This window comes from Lytechinus pictus, chromosome 15 (assembly GCF_037042905.1).
Source record: "Lytechinus pictus isolate F3 Inbred chromosome 15, Lp3.0, whole genome shotgun sequence".
NCBI classification, from domain to species: domain Eukaryota; kingdom Metazoa; phylum Echinodermata; class Echinoidea; order Temnopleuroida; family Toxopneustidae; genus Lytechinus; species Lytechinus pictus.
Window position 1 is genome coordinate 2,208,616 of NC_087259.1, and position 24,475 is coordinate 2,233,090.

The following is a 24,475-nucleotide window of genomic DNA, read 5'->3' on the forward strand; positions in this document are numbered from 1 at the left end:
TCTTTTGGGAATTGTGAGAATAGAACACCAAAAACAAAATTAAATTGGTTTAAGGCTTTTCACAGTTTACAGCAGGGGAGCTTTTCATGAAAGGACTTGTTTGGTGTTATCTGACAGTTATCATAGTAATAGTGCTTCTAAGCCAATCAGAATCAAGGAAAGTTGTCAGGGGCCTGTTGCAGAAAGAGTTTCGTTTAAACGCACGTCAAAATATCAAGCGCAAGTCCCGAATACGGGTGCTTCATTGGCGGAAAATCCAGTTGCGCAAGATTTTTTGAGTTGCGTTTGATCGCAACTCTTTCTGCAATGGGCCCCAGATCTGACAACTTGTTGGACAACAAATGTTGATGAAATGTCCGTTTTTTAATGTTCCTATCAGTTGTAGAGTCTAAACTACACTATAGGCCTGAGTCATTACGTTCATTTTGAAAAAAAGTGTGAACACTATAAGATGTTTACGTTTAAATGGCGTGGGATAATAAAAAAAGAACACAAAAAAAAAACCTTGCCTTCACAAAAAGTTGCTAAAATTTCACATTTTGCAGATCTATAAATCTATGAAATGACCATCAATTTGCCATATTAAAAAAAAGTTTTATTTAGTGGGAAATTATCAAGAAGAGGAAGAATATCCCTTTCTTTCTCAACCCTGAAACATTGATTTCTAAAGTGAATTAGCTATTGACAGTGTACATTTTGTTTGCTTGTTCTTGTTCAGGTATGTGTGTAACTGCAGTGACACAGGATTTGATGGACCCGCTTGCACCAACAACATTGATGACTGCATCTCCAACCCCTGCCAAAATGAAGGAACCTGCTTGGATGGCATCAAGTTCTACAACTGTTCGTGTTACCTTGGTTATGAAGGCATCAATTGTGAGATGGACATCGATGAATGCAATTCACAACCTTGCCAAAATGGGGCCACCTGCCTTCAGTTGTCTAATGAAACCCTCTATCAGGAAGGAAACCCGTATGGTGATTATGTCCCTGATTCTTTTAGTTATGCCAATGCCAGTGGTTACGTCTGTGTTTGTCAAGATGGTTATGAGGGTGCGAACTGCGAGGTGAACATTGATGAATGTGCATCAAATCCTTGCACCAATGGTGCAACATGTAATGATGACGTGAACAAGTTTGACTGTCAATGCGTGACTGGTTACGATGGAGACTTCTGTGAAAATGATATTGATGAATGTTCATCCAACCCCTGTGAAAATGGAGCCACTTGTCAGGATAACATTGGTGCCTTTTCTTGTCGTTGTGTGGAGGGTTTTGGGGATACAAGATGCGATGTAGTGTTGACTGCCTGTATCGACAACACACTGTGCCTGAATGGGGCAACATGCAACCCTTATTACACTCAAGGAGCTCATGGTTTTGACTGCATCTGCTCCGCAGGATATACAGGAGACTTCTGTGCCATTGACACATCAGTTAGCTTCTATGGCACTGACCAATATCTTACATATACTTTTATATCAGACCTCCCTTTTCAGTTTTCCTTTTCATTCGCTACTACGATCCCTAGTGGGCATTTGCTTCAATCTTTTTCTATTGGAGACTCATTGAATGTTGAAATGGTTGATGGTTCTCTCTCTGTGACTCTCATTGAGGCTTCATCAATGGAATCCGTGTCCATCACAGGTCTTGGCACTGCTCTAAATGATGGAGAGTGGCATGATGTTGAAATAAATCTGATCAATCCAGGCTCCATTGAGGTGAATGTAACATCTGACAGCTGTCCAGACAATATCTGTAGTGAGATGGGAAGCTTTAACTCCACCCTAGCTCAGTTCCCTTCTGTTTACTTTGGTCATGTGCCTGCCAATTATGCAGGGCCTGTTACCAATGATGCCTTCACTGGGTGTATGAGGGATGTAAAACAAACATCGGACAATGATCTTGTACTTCCTGTTGGAGACCAGGTTAGTGGCTGTTCCAGGACACCGCAGTGTAACCCAGACCCTTGTAATGGACAAGGAGAATGCACAGATCTCTGGTGGACATACACGTGCCAATGTCAGCTAGGATACACTGGTCCCAGTTGTGAAACAAGTGAGTATGTATTTCAACATGTAATAATGATGATGATAACAATAACGATTAACATGCTTGTATTATTTTGGTTTTCAACCATGATTCAATAGTTTTATTGCTAAGACCTCTAAAAAGGAATTAATTGTTTGTCCTTTGTTACCATAATTGGTCACTGCCGTATTGTGTAGTGTAACTGACTGATGACCAATGTTTATACTTACCTTAATATGTGTTCTGTTCTTTTAATATATTTCTTTTAATTTTTAGTCTACAATTCTAACAAATCTAAAATAAAATCACATTTTCTTTTATCTCTTGCCTGTGTACAAATCACCAGTGTGACTGTGACTCATCCAATTTTCGTGAACTTTTTTGTTGTTGTTGAAGTAGTGTGACAATATATATTCAGGAATAGGTTGATTATGATAGAGATTGCCATTTCTGTACTGTATGATATGGAATAAAATAAACTGTATGCTTCAATTTTTATTCAATGCAGGCTTTGTGCAGGGAACTTTCAGCTTTGAGAATACTACCAGCTTTGCAATGTTCGACACCTCAGGATATGCCCTCTCCAAATCAGAGAACACAATCAGATTCATATTCCGCACTAGGGAAGAGTATGGGCTTCTCCTGTACACAGGTGCAGGATCAGACTATATTGTGCTTACAATAGACAACAGCTCTGTCATCGCTGATGTGTCCTTTGCAGGCAGCACTGATAATCTAATGATATCTGGTAGTTCTGTTTCTGATGGGAGGTACCATTCTTTAGAGTTCAGCAGGCTGTCAACAACCTTGTCTTTCACTCTGGATTCATCCTTGCCTCAGACAGCAGACCTTGCAAGCAGTAGTGAGCCCTCTTTTGACCAAATATATGTAGGCGGTGTAGATGATTTCAGCAATGGCAACTTTCCTGCTCCAGTTTCTGCCTCCATGTACTTCAAGGGATGTCTCTGGGATATCAAGTACAACAACTACTCCTTAGAGTTCTTCCCTCTGGACATTGCAGACTTTCAGATCGACTCAATCCCAGTTTCTACTAACTCCAACGTGATCAGCATGTGTAACAGTGACAACACGTGTGATCCCGAACCCTGTGAAAATGAAGGGGTCTGTGAAATCACCTGGAATGATTTTCAGTGTGATTGCCCAAATGGGTTTGGAGGGAAGAACTGTTCTGAGGAAACCATCTGCTCTAGGAATCCTTGTCCAGGGGGTGCAGCATGCCTTGACAGAGATGATGGATATGAATGTAAGTAATATCAGAGGGTTGAAAAAATAATTGAATATCTCTCTCTTTTTTTTTTGCATTGTACTATTCTACTTGATGGGTATTTCAGCTTCTTTTTCCCATTTCATGTTGCCATCATACAAGATCAGTTATAAAAGTTACTTGTTTCCATTTTTTCGATGCCCAGCAAAACCTCTTTTTAGAGAGTGTGCTTGTTCCTCCCAGCAAAATGTTATGAAGTTTGAAAGAATCATACAAGTTATATAAAGCTTTATTATCAGCACAGCAGTGATACAATATCTTGGAAAACCTAGTTTGAACATTAGAAATTACTTGTTCAAACTTCAAATGTCTTATTTACACCAGGACGACAGGATCTTTCTGAACTTTATTATGTAGTTATGGAAATGATACTAATTTTCAGATGAAATTTGATTTACTTGTACATGTATATACTTTAGACAAAAATGGAGACAAGTATTTACTTCAATAATCATGATGTATCCATCTACTTTTGCTAGTTCATGTTTCATGACTTGCCCTCAAATATTGATTTTTAAAGTTGCCTTTAATGCAAAAGAAGTTCTTATTGCCATAATGGAAAGTATTCTTTTGCACCAGAATGATAGGCCTACTTTGCATTTATTTGTTTTATTTATTGGATGTGTTTATATCTTCCCAGGTCTTACACCAGCAACATTCAGTGGTTCTGGCAGCCTGATAATGTACACCAATAGCCTCAACATTAGTAGAGAAATCAACACCATAACCTTCAGACTGAGAACACGTAGAGATGTGGGCCTGATAATGCATTCCTCTAATGCTCTCCTGGACTATTTCTTCACCATAGACATCCAGGGATCCAAACTCTCAGTTAGGTTTTTCTTTGGTTCTCAAACTCGCAGTCTGGGAACAGTCTATGAAATCATTCCTGATTATTTGGTTTCAGACGGTGTTTGGCATGATGTGGTGATCACCTTTGCATCTCCGGAAGTGATAGTTGCCATTGATAATGTTAATGTAACTGAAGTAATTACCTTCCGTGGCGGAGTGAATGATGTATTAGGCGAGGGTAGCAGTGGGATTGTGTACCTTGGTGGCACAGACTTCTCCAACGATGACTACTTTGAGGTCTACAGTTCCTTTGAAGGGAATCTAGATGATGTCCGCATTGGAACGTACCTGTTGCCATTCTTCAACCAGACTGTCTACAATGCCACCAATGAGGAACAGTTCTATGCTATTTCTATCGCTGACGTTACTTCTGGTGATGCTGGTCCCGATGTTTGTTCATCCTCTCCTTGTCTGAATGGTGGTAATTGCACCGATCAGTGGAATGCTTTTGCTTGCATCTGTATTCCAGGATATACTGGGGACTATTGTGAGACAGACATCAATGAGTGTGACCCTGATCCGTGTCAGTTTGATTCAACTTGTTTTGATTTAGTGAATGGATACAACTGTTCCTGTCGACCAGGTTATGAAGGGACCAACTGCAGCATAGAGATTGATGAGTGTGCATCAGATCCTTGCCAGAATGATGGGACATGTACAGATGGCATCGCAATGTTCACTTGCGCATGTCCTACAGAGTTCACAGGGAGGATGTGTGAGTTTAATGTAAGTATCGAGTGGATTAAGGTTATTTTTCATAAACTCCTTATGATAATAAAACTATGAAAATTTTGACGAGCTCTTTCAATGGTCACATGTGGGGCAGTATTGATTGCAAATCTGTCATAGACATTTTGACTTTTATGTCAACGATTTCTCTGTAAAAGAGAATCTTCTCTTGTAAAATGTTGACCTACATGTGATTGTATGAAAGATGCCTACATATAGGGAGGTAAATTCAACCAAGATAATTTTTTCATGGAATTATATCTTAGAATGCCTGTTCTATATATCATATTTTAGACTTCGGATTATCCAGTCATGACCTACGCATGGAAGAATGAGATAAAGTTAGCATGAACACTTTGAATCCTAATGGGATCACAGCTTGGGTCATTGTATCCCGGTTTAGGTCAAAAGTGAAAAGATGCTGCGCTCATTCAAAAAGGAGGGTACATCTTTGGAAGATCCCTGCTTTTGTATTGAAGCCTTAGTCTTGATCCAATGACCCTTTCATATAAAATAAAGTGTGGAAATTGGTGTCATAATTCAAAGGCCACTTGATCTATTTGAAGATGAGAATATTTTTGAAGTATGATATGATTGTATTATATAAGTTAAGTATAATCATTTTGGTACATATATGAATGTTGTAAAGAGGAGCAAATAAACTTGTGATCCTGGGGTGGTATTCTGGAACACTGTCATAACTTTTGTCATAAATTTTGTCATTTCTCTCCGAGATGTGACACCGCTATGATTGTCATAAATCGGTATTCTGAACATTGTCTTTTCCCTGTCATATCTCTATAAGTTCCTGCCCATCTTTTCGGAAGCAAACCAATCAAAATCATTGTTAGTTCCCAGTGGGAGCCATTCTAGCCAATAGGAAGGCCCCGTGACAGGTAGGGCGTATCCCCAATACAGTTGTTGGCATCGCGCAACTACGCGAGTATCAATGCGCTTAATTACAAAGAGAGACAGGGAGCTGTGAAGGATTTTAGAGGAGAAGTAGAAAAAGAAGGAAAAACAGAGAAAAAAGGAGGAATTAATATGTAGGGCCTAACTAATTGTAGCATGAAAATATAATATTGAAAATTGTCATGGATGATGAGTGAAACTAATACCACAATCTAATCTAAATAATATCATTATATGCTTGTTATTCAGTCGGCAGGGTATCGAGATATTTGGTACTAAAAGATATGACAAAATTTATGACTGCTACCCCCTGTCATAACTTTTGTCATATCTTTTGCTTGTATAAAAGGATTATGCGCATTTAAAGCCGCGTATTTTTGGTGCGCGCTAAAGAGAAGAGACGAAATTTATGACAATTTTTGTAACAAAAGTTATGACATCCACCAGAATACCGATTTTGTCTTATCTCTGAGAAAAGATAAAATATGGAGAAAAGACAATGTTCAGAATACTGCCCCTGGTGCGTATATATATTACAAGACTTGTGAGAAAACTATTCTGGGAAGGAAATCCTGGACAGTTTGAGTAGTTTTGGACTGCTGCTGATAACTTTCTTGTTTTTCTTTATGCAGGTATCTGCCACATGTGACAATGACCCTTGTCTAAATGGAGGGACATGTACCAGTACATCCAGTAGTTTCACCTGTGCTTGTGTGGCAGGGTATGAGGGTGAACGTTGTGCTTATGAGACAGATTACTGTGCTTCTATCACATGCCAGAATGGAGCAACTTGCGTTTCAGACAGGGCCTTATTGACATATGATTGTCAATGTGTGACTGGATTCAGTGGCGACCTATGTGAAACAAACATCAATGATTGCCAATCCAATTCTTGTGACAATGGAGTATGTGTGGATGGACTGAACGATTTCTCATGTGATTGCACGTCAGGTAAACAATTTTAAAATAAAAATAAAACCGGCCCCAGAATTTGATATGTTTTTTTAAAGCCCATCCAGTTGTCAGCTTCACCTCAAAATGTCAGCCTTTAGGTGGCATCTGACACATAACATTTGTATTGTCATTAGACATTGAATTCAAGTACAAATGAAAATGAATTATCTGTTTACAGTTCCAAAACACTATTTAGGCTTTGACAGCAAAAATAGGAATCTGCCAAATATTAAACAAGGTTGAAATGTCACTATTCTTCTGCAATTATTCAAATATTGACTTGTCACATTCTTGTGTTTTTTAAAATAAATTTCTATTTTCCCTTCTGTATTGTGAAGGCTATACTGGTCAACTTTGTGAGATTGAGGTAGATGAATGCTCATCAAATCCATGCTATGCTGGAACATGTAATAATCTGGTTGACGGCTACACATGCTCTTGTCCCGACAGTTATGAGGGTAAGTCCTTCTTTTTAAACTTTCATTTTTTTTCAAATGATTTGGAATCTGCCACCTGAAACCAACAACCATTCACAAGAGAATGTTCTCTGTACATAGCCAAATAGTAAATTGATCTTCAAAAAGTACAAATAGAAAATTTGCTTATCTGACAGAATAATTGTTCTTCTTTATTCTGTCAATATAAATTTCAATGAAATATGATGTGGAAGGGTTTCTTAACAATTCTTTTGGTCTAGAATGCTGGAAGTTTCACTTAGATTGCACATTATGCACATCTCATGCTTGAGGGAAACCCTGAACTTAAACTTATTCTTTAAAGCCCTCACTTAATTTCCTCTACATTCAATCAAGTACTTGTGTGGGTTATTTTGATTAATTTTGACAAGTTATACATCATTTTTCAAAGCTTAGGATGTGCTTTTTCCAGCTCAATGAATCTCTCAGAATTCATGTTGGTTTTGGGCTGGCATATCACATTTAGATTTCCCCAATAACTTTGTGTTATCTTACAAATGTGAGACTAACAGTGTTCATGACACTGGCAATAAAAATGTAGGTTAAAAAAAGAATATTTTATGCAATTAGTTATATATTTTCAATTCGTTGGCTTTTTGCAACATAAAGTACACATTGATTTACCATAGTTACATGTAGATTGATTTAGAATACTAAAATGCAATTATTTTTCAAGATTTTTTTTCTTTACACTAGCGAATTTTAATTACTAATTTGAGTTAACTCTAGGCAAGAAATAGCAAAGGAATTTTTAGTAGTATTTTGCCTTTAAAGGATGTGTCTAGACTTTAACATTAAAAAATATAGTGACTTTTATTAAGTGTGATTAATTCTAAAGTGCTTTAATCTTTCAATGCAGTTAATTAGACTATAGATTGGATTACTGATTCGGTGTGTAAAAAAAATCAGGTTTTGAAAAGACATCCAGAAACTAAGTTTTATTCTACATAGTGAATATCGACATTTCCTTTATAACATGAGTTTTGATATTTACATGTATATTCAGTCTTTAATTGCATATTAATACATTGGTATTTATTTGTGATTTGATTTTATATACATGATATGACCAGAATGTAATTGACATTATTTCAGAACATTAAATATGAGCTGGAAGATTGTCACAAAGTTTATTAATTGCATGATGTGACCCTACGCAGATACATGTAATAACATGCATGTTTTATTAATTAATTAATGACCCAATTAACAGCATCTCACACTGCATGAAGACGGCTGCCAGCAGACTGCTCAGTTTTTAATTTTGTACTAATTTAATGAAGAGTTTTGTTTGATGTCTTAACCATATATGCCCTGTAATGTTAAAAGGAAGCAAGTGACATGAATGACATTTTTTGCAATTCTTAGGCCTCGTTTGGACATGTGAAAAAAAGTTTAGCAAAAACAACATAGAATTTTATGTAGAATGTCAATGGGCTACTAGGGCTTAAAAACACTTCTGACTTTGCAACTTTTTTTTATAAAAAGGCAACAAGAAGCTATTGTCCAAGTAGATTAAAGGGAAAGAAAATGCAAAATTCATCTTTTTCAAAATTCAACTTTGTTAAAAGTTACGTTGCACAGACAAACTTGTGACCTTATTCATAACAAAGATATTATGACGTCATATGATACAGCTTATTACATGGTGAAATCATTACAATGCCATGAGATTGTCTGCAATACTTAGACATGGTCCTATATTCTGAACTCGGGTTTAAGTTGGTCTAAAATTGTGGACAGACACTTAAGGACGTTTCACAGTAAAAATAAAATCCATGCCATTTCCGCCATATTTTGCACAGATATTATACCTTCTCGCCTATATATTCCACATATGAAAAACATAACATAGGTCAATGTGCTTGATATTTTGCTATCAAGCTTTGAAGTTCACCCTAAAGAAAGTTCTTGTGACTTACGCAATAACAAGAACTGGGCCTTTTTAGACCTTACAAGATCAGAACATTGAGTCGAATACTCCATCAAAATCTATGTAAATGTCATCAAATTTCACAGTATAGTATAGAATTACTTCTTACCTAGAGAATTCATTTATTATGCCATTCATTCTCTCTTGTAAGGATAGCAGCACCTAAAGTTCTGAAAAATGGTGTGAAAGATGACAAAATTAAAAAAGTGGAATCACTTTAATTTAAACCCATGTCATTTTAACAAAAATTTGCAAAGTTGTAGAGGAAGGTATATTAAAGATTTATAAACATTAAGTATTTGCAAATAAATTTCCCCATATGATACAGAAAACAAAGTATGATTTGTGAAATATGAGTATGACAGATTTGACATTTTTATACATCTTTCATAAAAGTTACTACTAAAGAAGCTTATGCTTTTTTCAGAAAGTTAGTGTTGTTCAAGCTTTTGCAGAATCTTAGAAGAAGAAATCCTCTTGGAAGGTAGAAGTTTAAAGAGATCAACATATGTTTTGTTTGGATTTACAGCTACATGTACAGGTATTTGATACTGCTATGCATGCTTTTGCTTAACATTTAACTTCAAAGGAATAAAATTTATGCATAAATTTTGGCCGGAATGATGAGGTAAAAGATCAAAATGTTGATTTAAATTTCAGTTCATCTGTCACTTGTTTCTTTTTATCTTTGTATAGTTGGATAACTAAATGAGAGATGTTGTATTGTTTGAAGTGATATTATCAACCTTTGAAGATTGCCATAAAAACAGAGTTAAACAAGGACTGTGTATAGACAAAGTAGAAGAAGCCTGTGACCAGATTGAAATAAATTTATGATAATAGCACACACTACTGTACTGAGCTTTTTTTGTAGATTTTATTGTCTATCAAGCACTAAAAATTACTAGAATTTTTATGAATTTCATTGTGTTTTAAAATTTTAAAGACTTAATTGTGTTCGTAAACATTTTAGGAGAAGTATTGGAATGAGCATCTATTTATAATTGGTCTACCCTCCATTTTATGCAATGGAGTTTTTTTTTATTGTTCTGTACTTTTGTGTTTGTGTTTTTGTGTTCATGTCTTCTTGTTTTTCTTATATGTTTCTATTCTCTCCACTAACCTTGCTGAAATGAATCAATGATTTACATTCCTCAATTAAATCTAATACATTGATCAAACAGACATTATGTACATGTACATATATTTCCATTTTTTAAAGCTATTACATGTAAATGTTTAGGAGGGCATGTAGTGACACACTTCATAATGAAGAATGCATGTCATTCCGAAATCATACACTTTATTCATGAACTTGAAATTGATATTTCTTGCTTGCAAAGAATGGAAATATTGAACTTTATATCGGTTCTGTCAGTTTGAATTGCATCATCCACATCATTTCCCTCAATGTCATCGCTGTCTGTATTATCATCTTTGTCATCATCATTGTTCGGTCATTTTCACACCCTTTATCGAATTGATTTATCAGAATTGAATTAATTTTATTCTTTACTAGTACAGGTACAGGTACATACGCATTATCGCTATCATAATCATTATCACCATTATAATCAGTCATCATCACCATCATCGTCATTGTCATCATCATCATCATCACCATCTTCATCATTATCACCATCATTATCACCATCATCGCCACCAACAACATAACATATTACAAAGAGAAATGTTTCAATTTTAACCAAATGTAGTACATTGCTTATATTTCCCCCTATCCTAGTATCCATATAACATACAGTACATCTAATAAAATCTTATGGTCAAAGCCCAGCGCAGCTCCTCTCTTTTGTCATGTTGTAAGCCTTGCTATTAGCTAATGCTGCGATGTTCCCCACTTTGAGACTACTAATACACTACATGAATGTGCACTGCATGTAGGAAGTGCAAAATCCTCATGTGAATGTGAGCCTCCCCCAAACCTGACCTAGGCTGTTGGTCAGAAACTAATCCTGTTGTTCAGAAACTAACCCAGTTGTTACATTCAAATTTTCATGTTAAGTTAGTTTTAATAGACGATCACATTTTCGATTTTTAAAAACGAATGAAGAATCATACTTTGATTCTGCATTAACTAAATTCTCAAATATTTCTTCCCTTTTATATTCCATTCCTCCCCTCTGCTACATTTGGTTTAAACTTTAAATTGGCCTTTAACTTTCTATATTTTGGATTCCATTTTTGTTGTCAATTGAAATAAAACAAATACCCGATTCACTTGAAACATACATGTATGCCTCCATACTTTCCTTTCAAAATGTTTTGTTCTGGGGTTCTAAATCAATCAATCTAAAATCACTTCTATAAACACTGCCCTCATATTTTCATCCGGGATATTGCACTGATATGTGCATGGAATATTGGACATCCAACCTTTCATTCCTTCCCAAAGGCTTGCACTGCGATGAAGACGTCGATGAGTGCTGGGTATTTTCGCCTTGCAACTCCGGCACTTGTTCCAACACGGAGGGCAACTACACGTGCAATTGTTGGACAGGTTTCTTTGGTCGTAACTGTGACATTAGCCCATGTTCCCCCAATCCTTGCCAATACGACGGTCAATGTACCGCCCTCTCTCCCGGTAGTTTCCTGTGCAATTGCTCTTTGGGATATGTAGGGGATGTGTGCCAAGTAGCCGATTGTTCGGCTGTCGTCTGTCAGAACGACGGGCTGTGCCACGTGGATGACGGAACAGGCTCCTGGCAGTGCAACTGCACAGAGTTTTATGAAGGTATTTTTCCCTTTGACCCCCCCATGTTTCCTTGCTTCCGGTGTCAACTGCATGGGAGAATAGGGTGTGTGGACCGAGGAATGTTATAAAAAATATATATTATCTTGCCCGTTGAACGGCAAGCTTGATTGCAATTAATTGCTTGTGTAACTTGCTTTATCTACAGATATTTAAGATGGTTAGGGTTAAAGGGGGCTGACCGATATGTGGGAACCATACTGGGTTTTGATGTAATACCCGGTACGTAATGTATTATTTATAAAAAATTATGTGGCTACCCATCGTTTGACAGTTATCTGTCTGAGAAATGAAAATGGAATTTACATGACACGAAAGGATACATTTTCTTCCTATTTTTTGGATTTAGAGAATATTTCAGAAATTCTTTAAATCCCAATATCTCAAGAATATCCCTGCGGTGAAAAGAAAGGGGAAATTGTGTATGATTGTAATTGGTAGATTTGTTTTTCCATATATTTAACTTTTAGCAATCACTCATAAATTAGATTTTAGCCTTTCCTGTGAATGCCTGTTTATGTGCACATAATCATTTATTCAATTTACTTTAGACCTCCTGTTTTTGACTGGTTTTTCCTCTAAACATCAGCATTTCTCGTAAAATCTGGATTGAGAGCTAGAAGTGAATTTGTACTTGTCTAACAGTTTGAAAACTACCTTTATATTTAGCTTATATCCTTATGTTTCTCACCAGATATGTACGTACAATGTATATTCTACTTTTACTTTCCATGGTCCATACTACCTTTCTCTTATGCATTAGACCCATCTTTATATTGTCATTTGTGTGTTTTTCATTATAAATCTTGTTGTAATCATTACATGTCATGTTTGAAAGCTTTGGTAAACTAAAGGGTCAAACTCAAGTATCATCTAACATGCTGATCTTACAAAAATGGAGTAGCTTTTGAATCCCTTCTTTCATTCATTGATTCTCTGAATATTCAAATATTTGTATAGGTAGTGCCCTGTCTTTACAATGTGTCTATTCTTCTTTAAAAAATACCATTCAAGCACTTATCTTACAGATTTTTGTTTCATATCAGAAAGCTACAGACACAGATGATATCCTGAAATTTTCATCCCATTTCAAATAAGTTTTATACTGAAAAGGGGGAAAATCATGCAAAAATTTCATTATGATTGGCCATCTGATAAAAATAGCTATTCAGGTGAAATTGCAACCTTTATCCTGTACATATTGTTAAAAGAGCCATAAAAACATTTCTGAGAGAGCTAATTGCCTGCAAATGTAACACTCAAATTTCAACAAAGAATCAATAAATCTAACTTAATGGCCACTACTCTTTTGCATTCATTAGAATGTTGATACTTCATATATTATTCATATTTTTGAACCTTCACTAAAGCTTTTGACAGAGTTTATAAATTTTCAATCATTTTCAATAGTACATTTTAATATTAATTCCTCTTTCAGGTTTTAATAATACCCCAACGTGTTTATTGCTATTGTAATGTGTATGCTCTAAAACAGTCTAATATTAAACAGAGGATACATGTATAAAATGATTCAAATGTGTTTCATTGAATGAACCATTCAATTTTATTTATTTTTTATTGATTGCCAAATTGAAATTGGTAAAAATTTGCATTTTTTTTTATATAAAGCCTTTTTCTAGGCATGAAATGAAATAGAAAATTTGAGAGGATAAAAAAATCTAGTGCCCCTCTTGTCATTTTTCTTTATAAAATGGCTCTTTGACCACCTATCTTTCAAATTTGGGGATGGTTCAATCAGAAAGGTATAGACAAATATTAAATCCTGAAATATTCATCCTTTCTGTGCTTGGGAAGCAACTTTATATCGTAAAGAAATAAAATATATGTAGATATTTTATTTGGATTTGGCACCCAAATTTCAATGTAGATATAAAATCTAAAAACTTATCCAATATTTAAAAAAATATCTTCTGCATGTTTCAGGGCATACACATTCATAATCTAGTTATGAATTTATTGACAGGTTCTTGAAGGGAATTTGTCAATTCTTGAAATTTGCCTTGAAGCTTGTTCTAAAAAGTCTGTTGAACTTGTTATGTGTTTCTAATACTATAGTTGAATGTACTCATGTGGTTCTTAGTCATGTTACACATAATATTGACTCTTGACTAGTAACACCCTGCGATGATGACTAAAAAGTTTTGAGCTTAACATACAGTAGAAAATTTAAGATATGAAGACCAAATTTGGGTCATGAAATCTTTTCCACCTAGTTTCTTGGCCGTGGCAATATCTAGCCTTATTTTATAGATTCCTAAATTTCTGTATCAGGTTTCTCATGAAAAATGGGCAAATCCAACTATTGAGCTGTCATCAAGTTTCTGCAGTTGAAAGATTTGGCACTCTTTGAGGGTAACCCATCCAATTTCTTGGAATGAGTTGTGACTTGAGATGAGACTTGGGTTCATCATTATCATTCTGAGACCAATGAGCAGTCAAAACAGTGGAAGCATTCCATGTCATCAACCCCTCGAAAGTCTAAATCAAGTTTGTCCATTATTCATTATAGTTATACACTATGATACAGGAACCTGTAAAATCAGACTCAATGTAGGTATGACCAAGAAATCTGGTTAATGGTACATGTAGGAGTAAGAAATATCAAAGATTTCGTGGACCTAATTTGGTCTTCATATCTTAATCCTTTCCATGTTATAAGACCCGGTCCCACTGCACTTTCGGATGCAGAGAGGATGTAAAAATAAATCCATCCACTGTGATTTCAATGTCTGGAGCGGATAAAAACGGATGGAGCTACCCCAAAATATTGCTTGTTCGCTGTATCCGTTATGAACATGTTTTTTTGTCTGTCGGCTAGTGGGACCAGGGGGGCGTTTCATGAAAGGACTTGTCGGACGTTTCATCCAACAAGTCCCATTTTATCCGACAGTTACCATAGTAACAGTACCTCTCAGCCAATCAACATCAGAGAAAGATGTCAGATCTGACAACTTGTCGGACAAAAATGTTGATGAAACGGTCCCCAGGTCTTTAGGCTCAAAACCATTCAGTCGCCTCTCATACAAGTTGTTTTGAAAAGCATTGTGTTCATACCAGGTAGATGTTTTTAGCTGGTATTGCAGGAACTAATCGGTATTGGTGAACTTCTTATCTTCTTTCAATTAAAATGCTGCATTTCCTTAACACTTTTCTTTATAGCATTTTACAAGTTACAATCTTGTCAATTAATAACTTTCATATTAACATCAGATCAGGGGGCCATTGTAGAAAGAATTGCAATCAAATACAGCTCTGAAAATCAAACATAACTTGAAACTTATCCAATGTGAAGTCTGCATATCGGACTAGTGATTAATCTTTAAAATTGTGTTTAATTGCAACAATATTTGCAACATGCCTCTGACCATGGCCTTGTTCAAGTCAGTGTTATATGAACAGAAATTTAAACCTACAGTGTGCTTCTCATTATCTCAACAAGCTATCATACGTCACAATCATATTGTCATCATCTTGTATAATCCCCAAGCAAATTATCAATATCATCTACAGGAGAATGTTCTTCATCAGCCTCAGTTTGATTAATCTCAATAATCTTGTTCGATCATCCCTACTTATTTTTTAAACACACATTTCTATCAGCCTATTAAAGTGGAGGATTCTCACTCAAGAATGCATAAGTTTAAGCTACAGGACATGCACATTGAGATTTCCATTGCCCTCTTTAAAGGTCAAGTCCACCTCAGAAAAATGTTGATTTGAATCAATAGAGAAAAATCAGACAAGCGCAATGCTGAAAATTTCATCAAAATCAGATGTAAAATAAGAAAGTTATGACATTTCAAAGTTTCGCTTTTTTAAACAAAAATAGTTATATGAACGAGCCAGTTACATCCAAATGAGAGAGTCGATGATGTCACTCACTCACTATTTCTTTTGTTTTTTTATTGTTTGAATTATACAATATTTCAATTTTTACGAATTTGACGATTAGGACCTCCTTGTCTGAAGCACAAAATGTTAAAATAATGGAATTCCACGTGTTCAGGGAGAAATGAAACTTCATTTCACATGACAATGACGAGAAAATAAAAATATTTCATATTTCATATAATAAAATACAAAAGAAATAGTGAGTGAGAGATGTCATCAGTTCCTCATTTGCATACCGACCGAGATGTGCATTTAACTTCATTGTGAAATGAAGCGAAACTTTAAAATGCCATAACTTTCTTATTTCTCATCCGATTTTGATGAAATTTTCAGTGTTACGCTTGTTTAATTTTTCTTTTTTTATTCAAATCAAGTTTTTGTTGGTGTGGACATGTCCTTAAAATTTGCATCCTTATTTGGCAAATAATATCAAGCCTTTACTGTACCCGGCTGCACAAAAGTTTGTAACTGCCTTCTAGTAGATCTCTGTAATTGCCATTGTAATGATATTCAACAACCAACCAATCAAGAATTCCATGCAAGTCACCATTGGATGGCAATGTGGCCCTGATCAGAATAATAAGCTAGAGCAGAAATATATCTCCATGTAGTGCAGTAAATGAAAAAGCTTGGGGCTGATTGAGACAGGTCTTTGGGGTAGTCATACAACCAGCTGTTGAGCTATCAAGGACAGCTTTAATCAACTAGCGCCTCGTTTTCTATTATAGTGATACTCTTGTCATTCTTTAGTGAGATCTGTTGTCTATCTCTTCCTCTTACTCTTGGTTTCTGTCTCTCTCCTATCATTGCACCTATACATACAATCATACTCTCTTTTTATCTCTCTTTTCCACTGTCTGTGCTCATTTCCATAGATAACCTTTCTCTATCTCCTGCTCATACCTTGGTTACATTTGCTCTATGGTGGCTGTAAGGCGAGTCGAAAACAGCCGTTTTATTCATTTTTATTCAAACACATATGTAGCTGGTACAAAATATGTTATAACGGCTATTTTTGACTCGCCATACGGCCGCTGTAGAGCAAATGTGACTGAGGTATCACTGCCACCTCTCTTCTACATTTTACTTGTCTTTGTATTTTTTTTTTCTTTCTCTCTGACTCTCTTTGTTTTGTACCTCTCTATGTGTGTGTGGATGTGTCTTCTCTCTCTCTCTTTCTCTTCCTCCCCTCTCTCTATCACACTCTATAACCCTCTGTTTCTGCCAACTCCCTCTCTCTCTTTACCTCTCATATCACACCTTTCATTCTAATTTTCTTGCCCTCATTCCCCGCCCTCAGTTCCCTCTTTTATTTTTACGCTCTTCCCTACTGGCTAGGTTATTAGTGTTTCTCTCCATGTTCTGTAGTATTTTGTAGTGTATGCCTACATATGTCTGTACTGTTGTTGATGTTCGTTTGCTAGTCGGTGAGTTCTAATAATTGATTGTTATTATTTAATGATTGTTATTTGTTATTACATAAAATGTACTATAGAACTGATGATGGTTTAAAGCTGATAGGCATAAAAAGAAGAAAGATCTGTATAAAATAACTGGGTATAACTTACAATCGGACTACTGAAATGTGTGCAAGCATATGAACACGTGAACCAGTATGCTTTTGGCACAATAAATGTATGGATTATAGTACATGAAAATTCTACAATGGTTTTATTTCTTCATCTTGAAAAAAATGTTCAATACTTATTTTGTGTCGTTCTTGTGACCTTCAGATGAGATACATGTACATATACCCTTTCTGCTTCGTACATGTATCTGTTTTGTTTTAATGTTCATTTTTTTGTATTTGTCTTTATTTTTGTGTGTTTTATCGTATACCTTGAAAATGAAAGGTTTTTTTTATTTGTCCAAGTGTTTTTGTTATGTCTGTAATGGTTCAATCTTGTTATTATCTATTGTCTGTTTATTGTAGTTCACCACTAATCATACAATGTGCTTTTGATTTTAGTAATACAAAACTTGTACAAGACAATTTATCGATAAATCTCTTGTAATATGTGGTTTAATAGGTTTTATCAGCTTACTTTATAAAAAAATACTCTCACACTTTCATGTTTTACAGAAAGAGAGTCAAATAAACTGTTTGGTGATAAACAAAGTGCATAGGGTAAAAACTTAATGATTCAAGAGTTTGAGTAATCTACTGTCAAAAAAATTCTGATTTTTTTTAAAGTCTTTTAATAGGAAGTCACTTGTCATATTTTCAAGATAAAAATTGTAATTGTAATTTTATATACATATAGATCTTCTTGCAAGCAATCGGTTCTTATGCTTGATTTGGATCTAATAGTGTGTATGTCACAAATATTTTAAGACAAATATGCCTTTTTAGATTAAGAAAAGTACAGAGTACTCGTAAATGTAATTGTTATAACTTTAAAATATGGGGATAAAATTTACTTCTTTCAATGTCAGATTTTTTATTTGATATTTTTTATTTTTTATTTTTGCTTTTATTGAGTTCATGTGCATAATCCTTTATTTGATAAACTGCAATTAGTGAAATTGTAGTACAGATTTATGTATCTTTTACCCATATAACTTGGCAAAGTGTAATGTTTGAATCTCTTTGACTTTGCATTTATGAAAAGTGTTTTATTATTGTCATAAAATGATATACATGTATTTGCAGGCATGGTGTTGGAAAGCTAAGTGTTCACTCAATGTGGTGTTAAACAATATGTTTTGATGGATAGCAGATTGCTTTGACAAAGGCTATATTTCATGTCACTTAAAATGTTCTGTGTTAGGGTCATGTACATGAAACAATTTGATTGTAAAAGCAATTTCTCTCATTATTAAGTTCTGAATATGTATAAATTGTAAATGCTATTGTAAAGGAAAGTATTTTGCAATAATTGAATCAAGCAGCAAAAATGACCAAAAATCACCTATTAAAGTACATGCCTTGTAAAAACATAAACCCCCCTAACTTTCCCCTCCCATCCTCACCCCCTTCTGACACATAGGTACAAACTGCCAATATGCCGGCCCCTGCCTTAATCTACCTTGTCAAAATGGAGGTACTTGCTCGCAGACCTTAGATCAAACCGACAACTCATTCACATACCAGTGTACCTGCCCGACTGGTTTCAACGACACAGACTGCCAGTACGAGATTCAATGGTGCGACAGTAATCCATGCCAGCAAGAGGGTAGTAACTGCACGGACGACAGGTTTGGTTTCATCTGCTCCTGTGCACCGGGATATGGTGGTAAGTGAGATAATTAGCTGTAGGTTAGTGGACTTATAATCACATTAAAGAATTCTCGTACTTAGATGAGAATATCCAGATTAAGGGATTACTATGTGATGATACATGGAGTTTGGGAGTTGCTTCACAAAGGTTGAACTTGCACATACGAAATGAATTTGTGAGCTGTTAAGTGTTGCACTTATAATTTATCTATTGGCTGTTTCAGAAAGTTTGACACTTAAAATGATATTTTTGCTGCTTTGGTAGAGTTTTGAGTGTGACTTCAAAATTACATTTAAAAGAAATGCTATTGGTTGTTTTTACAGAAATAGAACTTAGCGTCAAACTCACCCACCAAAGGGTCTGATTTACACTGTATCACTTAATTGTGCATCAGCTCATTGGCCAAAATATGCTTGAGATCTTATGCCATCTAGTAGACTTTCAAATTGATTGCACTCTATATGCATTGGCCCTTTTATATCCTGGCATGATATTCTCCTGACTAAAATCGGAATTCTGATTTTTTTTTCTAAATGTTTTTTTAAAGTGAAATACTTGCCCAAGGACATTTTTATGCTGTTTTTACTGCTTTTTTAAGTCAACTGATAGAATTATCATGCAGAATCGCCCTGAAAAATCACTTTTGATTTCTTTACTATGCAACAGCTTGTAACCCCATCCGGGGCGCCTTGGACTTCGGCGGTGACTTAGCAACCCTTGGCTTTTTTACAGATTTTTTTTTCAGAGGGGAATATCATGCCTGTCTCATTCCTTATTAAGTCAGAATTCAGCCCTTGATCAGGGGGAGTTTCACAAAGATCTAACTACATACAGTATCACACTGAATTTTTCCTATTGCTTTGTGCACTACCCCATATTCACTCATGAAATTACACTTTGAAAATTAAGCATGACTTTTAGTCACATTTAAAGTTTTGTTGAAATCCCCCTTTGGCCCTTAAAATGACTACTTCATCCAAATGAACATATTGTGCTCTGATTCAACAAGCATCGAGCCTAGCAAACAAACATATTTATCATTATTTTGCCTTATTCCCCCACTCATCCCTACTTAAAAACATATTCTGTTTTGGAATTACTGAAGCCAAAATGTCAAACTGCGCCAGATTTCTTTATGAAAGCATTGAGCTTCACATATATGTATTTTTTCACTTTCATACCTCCTTTTCATATGCACTGTTATATATGCACTCTTATATTCTGGTAGTCCTAGACTGCAGCAGTTATCTTTGCATTTACTGTAAACGTTACAACTTATTAAAATGTATTATTTCTTCTCCTTTTATATGTTTGTCACATACACAAACTCATACGAAAAGAGTATATTAATTAGGCTGTGTGACCTTTGTGAAAAATATCTTTGTCAGGTTATCAAAAAGGTTTTGTGAACCCAAAGTCACAGACTACATGTATGTAAGAAACTTGTGTGAATAGATGACAAGTTTCAAAATACATGTATTAGTTTTGTATTCATTGCCTTTATAAGTTATATCAGTGAGACTACTGTACATATAGGTATAAAGCTAATAGTATAGCTTTGTGAAACTAGAATGACTGTATAGTAGGACTTGCTACTGAAAAACTAATATTTGTTCCATTAGTCTGCCCTTGTTGTGCATATATTATATGATGAAGTTGTGGTATATTAACATCCTCTTATAACCTGTCTAGCCCAGTACATGTAGCTACATGTACATAGTATAGAAATTAGGGGTATTCATACCTGCTCAATCAGAAAATACCTTGTAGTTTCCCACCGTGAAAATAAAGCACTTATTTATCCCAGAAAGAAAATAGCTTCAAATTACTAGGAGGTATTTTTAAAGTTTCAAACTGATGAGAACTTTGGTATAGATTTCTGAGAGGGTGCAGGGATACTTACAATGTGTGAAAAACAATTTTACAAGAACTGTCTCAAGGTCAAATCTAGAAAGGAAATATAATTAATTTTTAGTATTATGCTTGTTGAATTTTTCATGTTTTGTGCTAATGAACTTTTTTCAGGGTAGACTAGGCCTTGATATTCCATCAGCATAAATGGCAAGGTCAGGCAAAAAAATATGCACTCTTCTATTTAGAAATCATCATGTATCTCAAGGCCTTCTCTTTTAACTTTATCTGATTCAGTCAGGTGTGAATGCTTCATTAAATTTCAGGAATTTTGAAGCCTGAACAGGTTCTTTGTAAAATACTTTCCCCATTATTAATTAAGAAGGTGTGAACATGCCTTATAACTTTTATCCCTATTTCATACGTTTCCAGGTACAGTTTGTGAAACCAAACTGCCCGACTGCTCAGACAACCTTTGCCTAAACGGAGCCAACTGTACTGACCTAACCTACGGCTATCGGTGTACCTGCGTAGCAGGATATACAGGAGAGAACTGCGAGACGGACATAGATGAATGCGTTGGTAATCTGTGCGCGAATGGTGCAACGTGTCTTGATCGGGTCAATGGTTACGAGTGTGACTGTCAAGAATTAGGTAAATCATTTCATTTAAATTTCTGCTTTCTTGAATGTATTTAGCTAAGTGAATCATGACATAGTTCTTGGCAACCAAGTATTTGCTCCATCTCACAAAAGCTAAAATTTTTGCTAAAGGTACAGTCATTTGAATGTTGCTATGGTAATTTCTTGAGAAAAGAATTTCTTTCTTAAAATATTCTCTAATGCTCTCTTATCTATAAGTTATTTCTATTCAAGTTAAATGCATTTGTTTCGAGGTAAATTGTAAATTTTTTATCTGCATCACAGAGCAGTGAATTGTCTCCTATGTCTCCATATTTCTGTTTATGGGGTTGGCAAACAATAAAATAAAATGTTCACTTCATAAGCAACGTGATTCTGAAATAGCTCAATAGAACAGTTGAAGAACTAATTTCTTAAATATTGGATGGTTTGCACCAATTAGCATTGGTGCAGGGGGGGGGGGGAGAAAGAGAGAGAAAAAATATAGGGGGGGGGGCAGACAGAGAGAAAGAACTTTGAACCTCATTTTTTATGATGATATTATTACACAAATACTAATCACATTGTCAGCGTCGTCATTTATAACCAGTCAAATACTCGGTATTCCAAACATGGTAATTTACAAGCCCACAAATATTTGGCATTTATTACTTAGGGATTGTTATCGCCCTGAAAGTAATTTACTGAAATGGGATCAGAGCAAGGACTTTGGTCTATTGTATTTCATTGTATGTCTGAAGGATTTTAAAAGATTATTTCTTTTCAATAAATAAGGAAATAAAATGTAATGCCGAACAGCTTTATATGTACATGTACATGTATGTGCATGTATATTCAGTGAGAGAAGTTTTGTTGTTTTCTTGTGGATTTATCAGCTTAATGCAAAGGTAATTTTTGTAACTTTGATCTTTGTTCAAATTGATTAGTTTGAAATTAGTACAGTAGGTGATATACTTGTGCTAGAATGTTGCCATTTACAATGATGTCTTGCTCAGTCACATTAGTATTAATGAAATCATTTTCTTGTTACAGTACAAGTATCTAAGAAACCAAGGTCTTTGTGGATTCATGCCACATTAAGTGGTTGTACAGTGCTATAACTTTTTGATATATTAGACATCTTTGTGATCCTTCTTGCTTCAATGAATATCACATATATCTATATGAAATTTAATGTTCTTGATTTGCCATAGTAGTGACAGGATTTAAATCAACCCAAGACTACACAATGGCCTTGAAGTGCTATTGATTGGCCTCATTGCAGAAAAATAGAATGGAACAATGTGGCTACTAATTTTTTTTAGTAAATTTCTGATCAGATCTAAGTTGTTTCATCTAATTAATAAGAATAAAATCTGATTCATCCCTTCAGTCCTTCCCTGTTCTATGCAAGGCAGTAAGGATCAGTCAAGAAATCTTGTCTGTAAATGATCATCAGTAAAAGGAAAGACAGAGTTATCTGGGATCACTCACATTATTAAGTTAAATCAAGGAACTTCCCTTGTATTATGATCATTAATCCTAAGAAGGTCCCTTCACATTAAGAAGTTCAAACAGGATATCATGCATATGATTAGTCAAACACTTGAAAGTCTTACACGTGTATAGTATGTCCGAGACAAGCAAGCCTGAAGATTTCAGTTGCATTAAATTCAATCTAAATCTTGGATTTTTTATTTTTTTTATGTGCAATTACTGTGATTAAGTGCATCCTCAGTTGAAATTCGAATTTGTTGTCCATGTGAAGGGTTTGACATTTTGTGTTTGCTTCGGTTAAGGGCCTATTTTCTCATTGAAATACATATTTTACAAATCTCCAGCTAACCAAGTCCGTAAGGGCGACCGCACACCTTACGACTGGTCTGCGACCCAATTTTGGAACAAATCGCATTTTTCTCATTTTCTGAAGATGTGAATGGAACATATCATTTTATTTGAGGTTAAAATTAATTGAAATAATAATATTATAACCATTTTGAAAGATTGCAAGCCCTTATTTCGGAGTAAAGTCCAAATTGGTTTCAAATCGTAGCCAATCGTACGACTGCTATGACGTCATTACGACTAGATATTAAATTCGCTTTTATTCTAAGAAGGATGATAGCATAGTCACAAATTTGATCACAGGTATTCGTACGATGATTTAGAACATTACACAGTAACTTATTCCAAGTCTCAATATTAGCATCAAATTCTACAACATTTATTCTAAAATCGGGTCGGAGACCAGTCGTAAGGTGTGCGGTCGCCTTATCATACACAATAATGATAATTACCAACATTTAGTACACTCTCCATAGTTCACTATATCATTGTGTTTACAGGACAATAAGCATCATATTACATTATAAACATACAAACAGATATTGTGTCAGTAATAGATGAAGAAAATCTAATGAACTAATCAGAAAAGATGTATCTTTGTAGAAGACTCTTCAATTGATCCATAGAATTTAACTGATTTAATAAAAGAGGGGGTATTGTTCAATGCTTTAGATGCAGTTGTAGTAAATCACCTGTTTTGTAAGTCTTGGAAATAGCAAGTAAAAATGGGTTTTTAAATGATCAGAGATTTTCTATGGGAAGTTGGTATTCTGAAGTTTCTGAAATATTTCAGATATTCCCCTTTCCAAATCATGAAGCAGACTTGTTACTTAAATTCAGTTGTTGGTAACCCACATATCTGTGTTATCTCACATGGTATGTTTCCCCTCTTCAGTGTTTTTCCACACTATGTTGAGTGAAGTTAAACATGTTCCATCAGGAAATCTACATCATGCCATGAAATGAACATCCATCCTAATTACATAAAGTCGTATTTCCTTGAATGCTACACAGATGGAAAAATACAAGTTTTCTCACCTGAGGGCAGAGGTGTTTATTGGATTGTTTGCTAAGTACTGTATGT

At 35.1% G+C, this 24,475-nt stretch overlaps 1 protein-coding gene across 1 annotated transcript in view; it reads left to right on the forward strand.

Moving 5' to 3' along the window:
* LOC135156826 (protein crumbs homolog 1-like) overlaps positions 1–24,475 on the forward strand; it is a 39,560-nt gene that overhangs the window by 10,706 nt on the left and 4,379 nt on the right. Inside the window, exons 5-12 of the mRNA XM_064110436.1 lie at positions 719–2,058; positions 2,540–3,295; positions 3,957–4,894; positions 6,442–6,760; positions 7,102–7,221; positions 11,586–11,924; positions 18,845–19,090; positions 21,359–21,580. Of these exons, the coding sequence (XP_063966506.1) occupies positions 719–2,058; positions 2,540–3,295; positions 3,957–4,894; positions 6,442–6,760; positions 7,102–7,221; positions 11,586–11,924; positions 18,845–19,090; positions 21,359–21,580 (4,280 nt within the window). The remainder of the gene's footprint in view (positions 1–718; positions 2,059–2,539; positions 3,296–3,956; positions 4,895–6,441; positions 6,761–7,101; positions 7,222–11,585; positions 11,925–18,844; positions 19,091–21,358; positions 21,581–24,475) is intronic.